Genomic DNA, 4,505 nt, shown 5'->3' with positions numbered 1-4,505 from the left:
ACCGTTTTCCTACCGATAATTTTAATCATTGAAATCAGAATTACGTTCGAAGAAGAGCGAAACCATCGGTCAAGTGGACTTTTTGCAAATATCTCGGTTTCTGAAACCACGTTCAAAGGGTTATAACCAAAGTGAAAACGCCGAGTCAGTGTCATTAATCAGTCAAAATATAAAATTCGCGTCAAAATATTTTCGAAAGGACGATCGCGCTTCTCTTCGAAATGGAGATACTGTGTGTTGTAACCTGAACCGATCAACGACGACCGCGTACAGAGCGAAATGCGCCGTGAACGACCTCGCTTTCGAGATACCTGAGCCGCAGGATACTCGGCTGTTTAGCTCATTTGGCCATAAATCATAGTGGTTGCAGGGTCAGCTGGCCTGATCTTGTTCCGAAAACCACGTTCTTTGCTCACGATCCGTGTCAAAGTTCTAAACTTACGTTTATTAAACAGTTTTGCAAATTCAACAATAGACTGAATTTTCAAGCACTCGACGATTTCTCAACATTTCGTACGAAATTACTTTGGGTCCGAGCCAAGTTCTCGAGAAGATTATATCGAACAGTTTGAATCTACATTTGTTTATTGTCGTTGCATGCATGCGAGTAACAAATTACACGAATCCTCGCGAGTATCACATTGTTCTATTAACTCTCTGCATTACGACACATCAAATATCGTTAGCGAAATAACACTATACGTCAACGATTGTTAAGATAATTATACTTACGATTTTCCAATTCTCCTATCAATCGACTAGCGACTATCGAATAGGACTATATACACCGCTATAAGTGTTCATGATTTCAAGGGACGATCTTAGTTTCCTTAATCCTCTTCCTAAAAATAATCATTGTTGTCGTACGGCCTATGATGATGATAATGTTGTTGTTGTTGTTGTTGTTGTTGCTGCTGCTGCTGCTGCTGTTGCTGCTGCTGCTGCTGCTGTTGCTGCTGCTGCTGCTGCTGTTGTTGTTGTTGTTGTTGTTGTTGTCGTTGTCGTTGTTGTTGTTGTTGTTGTAGTTGTTGTAGTTGTTGCTGATGACGATATTCGAAATATGCCTCGTGGAGCATGTCTTGCCTGGCAGCAACTAGATGAGCGGGCATCGCAATTCGTCCTGGCTGCATCATTGGTGCGGTGCTTGGTCCTGGGTACGCTGTGACCGGCAGCGTATCGATGAGCAAAGCATTGTGACTCGGCGAACTGCTGCCTTCTGAATTTCCTTCTGATGCGGAGTAAGCGGGTGGGTCGTCCCTGTTCGCCTCTTGTAATGGGGGTTGAGCGAGTTTACCATCCCTTTTCGCCTTCATTCGCCGATTTTGGAACCAGATCTTGATCTGGCGTTCAGTTAAAGAGAGAGCCTTAGATATCTCGATGCGACGTCTTCGAGTGAGGTAGCGGTTATAGTGGAATTCTTTTTCCAGTTCCAGCGTTTGAAATCGAGTATATGTTTGTCGGGTCCGCTTCTGTCCAACGTTGTTTCCATCGCCTGTAACGTAACCTTGATGTTCAGTATCATGTCAAATTTCCATAATTTAATGGGAGAAAAAGCTAATTATTTTCATAGAGTTCGGCAGGCTCAAATTTGGTTTTATAATACTATAAAAAATTGTTTTTTATAATATTTCAATATTATAATATATTAAAATAATATTGTTGAAAATGACAACGTGAATTTGTGCTTACCATCCTAATGCAGATACGTTAGTTATAAGAAATAGTAACTAGATGATAATCCTAGTTACAATCGATAGATTTAATCGATAGGCTTAAGATGCTTTTCTATTTTTATCCCTAGTTTTTGTAAACTCGTGCAATAAAGATTTTTTTTGGCTCACAACTGTGTGATAGATTTATCCATTCAATAAAATAATAACTATTGTGATCCTACCTCTGAGTATAGAAATAACAACAAATATAATATATTTAAATATCATAAAAAATTGTTTTCTATAATATTTCGATATTATAACATGATATTAATATAATATTGTTGAAAATGACAACGTGAATTCGTGCTCGCCATCCTAATGCAGATACGTTAGTTATAAGAAATAGTAACTAGATGATAATCCCAGTTACAATCGATAGATTTAATCGATAGGCTTAAGATGCTTTCTTATTTTTATCCCTAGTTTTTGTAAACTCGTGCAATAAAGGTTTTTTCTGGCTCACAACTGTGTGATAGATTTATCCGTTCAATAAAATAATAACTATTGTGATCCTATCTCTGAATATAGAAATAACAACAAATATAATATAATATAATATATATCGGGATGACGACAAGAATAGGGTTAGGGGCGTTTAACGAACTTTCGCTGGGATTAGTCATGGTTGTTATACAATAGTGGTAATGTTGACTATCACAGTCGTAGGTATTACAACGTTATCGAGTAATTGCGGTGATTAGACACGAATGACGGTGGCCTCAGTTTCGATAACGAATCCATTGCAAACAGGACGACGAATGCAATGTGATACACGATTCTGACACGATTTCTGATTCGCTCAAAGTGCAAGTAGTACTACTCTGCATAATATCTCTCTATGTCCTCTCCCCACCTCCCCGATCAATCTTTGTTTTTAAAGAGAGCTTTATGATTATTCCATACGTCTGTTAGATCCACGTCCCTCCCGCGACCGTGGCTACGTTCAGTCAACCGTTACGTTACTTCAAACCCAAGCCCACCGTCATTAACCTTGAGCACAACTATTTCTTAGTTTTATTACTTTAAGTGTATTTACAGTAAGTGTCTGGAGTAGGGTATTAGGCTTTTCCCGAATATTCAAAAAGGGAGGCCTCGATGTCTTTTCATCTTCAACATATACTATAATATAATATAATATATTCAAATATTATAAAATATTATAAAAAATTTTTTTATAATATTTCAGTAGACTCGTGACTACCTTTGTAATTTTATATTATAAAAAATTCTTTTTTATAATATTTCAGTAGACTCGTGACTACCTCTGTAATTTTATATTATAAAAAATTCTTTTTTATAATATTTCAGTAGACTCGTGACTACCTTTGTAATTTTATATTATAAAAAATTCTTTTTTATAATATTTCAGTAGACTCGTGACTACCTTTGTAATTTTATATTATAAAAAATTCTTTTTTATAATATTTCAGTAGACTCGTGACTACCTCTGTAATTTTATATTATAAAAAATTCTTTTTTATAATATTTCAGTAGACTCGTGACTACCTTTGTAATTTTATTATAAAAAATGGTTATTTATAATATTTCAGTGGTCTCGCGACTACCCCTGTAATTTTATAATATTACAAAAAATTCTTTTTTATAGTATTTCAGTAAACGCGTGACTACCTTGTGTAATACTTAAATATTTTTACTATAAAAATTCCATGAAATTCGACAAATTTCGATCTACGAAGGCTACCGTCTACGGTATTTGGATATTTTTCATACAAAAAATAATATAAAAATTCTACAGAAATTGTCCTACATACTGTTAAAATAAGATCTCATCCATGGATATTCCACCTGCTGGAGCGCCTGCTCGTCCGCGAACTCGTTAATTTCGGCAGGGTTTCGCTTCTCAGTAACTTGACCATTTAGGTAAGCAGCGTATCTATGCTGCGCGACATAGTTCGTGCGCGAGTTTGATGCCATCATCATAGATGGGGTTACGCCACTGTTAGAATATTGTTGTACATGATAACCTTGGTGGTTCGGCAAGTATCCATTTTGAATTTCTTGCTGTCGAACTTGTGCTTGGGCATCCGGTAGAAAAGCGACAATAGGAGACATTCTGCCAGTCGAGGACGATGGTGTGTACGGAGCAGACTGACAGGGAATATTAGACATATTCTGCCCGCCTAGTGGTGCTCCCCGGTTTTTACCAGGATTAACGCGATCTTGGGTGACTGTCTCTTTCCCCTGGCGTAATAGCGTCTCCAAAAGGCTGGTGGAGCCTGAACAATCCTGATCCGAATAATTTTGATTGTAATTTGGACCCGGGTATATTTGCTGTTGTTCTGTCGGGTACGAACTGCCGGGAAAGTTATTCTGTTCGTTGATAGGTGGCTGGTTAAGCCACAAGTTTGCGTCAGCGTCGGCGAAACGCGCTGTGTTCGACATAGTGTTTGAATTATTGAACTCAAAACAACACAAATATACCGATCAGGATTTTTCGTATGGCACTAATTGGAGCACTTAAGACAGGGCGACAGGTCTCACGCCACGGACACAACTGACCGTCACAATGTTTGTTAGAATGTAAGATATTTTATATATATATATATATACGCATTATCAAATGTTCACTAACGATCAACACAAAGCACTTTTAATTGTATCAGGAAGTCAACTGGACGAGCAGGAACGAGGACACGTTCCTTCCGCACTGGGTGTACCATCACTTTGCAAAAGCAACAGACACTGAGAGGTCGACGGCAAGCCGACTTCCAATGAAATGAAACGATCTTGTCCCTGTGACGATTTTAACCGTTTACTGTACACGGGGGT

General features: G+C 37.8%; 1 protein-coding gene across 1 annotated transcript; it reads right to left on the bottom strand.

Annotated features, from left to right (window-relative positions):
* Positions 1-335: 335 nt before the first annotated feature.
* Positions 336-4,255, bottom strand: LOC117211211 (homeobox protein Hox-B4-like). The gene is made up of 3 exons (XM_033454887.1): positions 3,488-4,255; positions 1,084-1,492; positions 336-432 (listed from the first exon to the last, which is right to left on the bottom strand). The coding sequence occupies exons 1-3, from the start codon at positions 4,116-4,118 to the stop codon at positions 336-338; spliced, it is 1,137 nt and encodes a 378-aa protein (XP_033310778.1). The 5' UTR covers positions 4,119-4,255.
* Positions 4,256-4,505: the final 250 nt, after the last annotated feature.

This window comes from Bombus bifarius, unplaced genomic scaffold (genome assembly GCF_011952205.1).
Source record: "Bombus bifarius isolate JDL3187 unplaced genomic scaffold, Bbif_JDL3187 scf7180000008218, whole genome shotgun sequence".
Taxonomy (NCBI): domain Eukaryota; kingdom Metazoa; phylum Arthropoda; class Insecta; order Hymenoptera; family Apidae; genus Bombus; species Bombus bifarius.
Note: the sequence above shows the minus strand (reverse complement) of the source record. Positions and strands in the feature narration are given on the sequence as shown.

Bases quoted from the DNA above. Each gene is read 5' to 3' on its own strand.
- LOC117211211 (XM_033454887.1), bottom strand. From the start codon at position 4,118: ATGTCGAACACAGCGCGTTTCGCCGACGCTGACGCAAACTTGTGGCTT. The intron at 1,493-3,487 runs GTATGTAGGACA...GTTACGTTACAG, and splicing joins GATGAGATCTTATTTTAACA to GCGATGGAAACAACGTTGGA. The intron at 433-1,083 runs GCAAGACATGCT...ACGTAAGTTTAG, and splicing joins GCTCATCTAGTTGCTGCCAG to AACTTTGACACGGATCGTGA.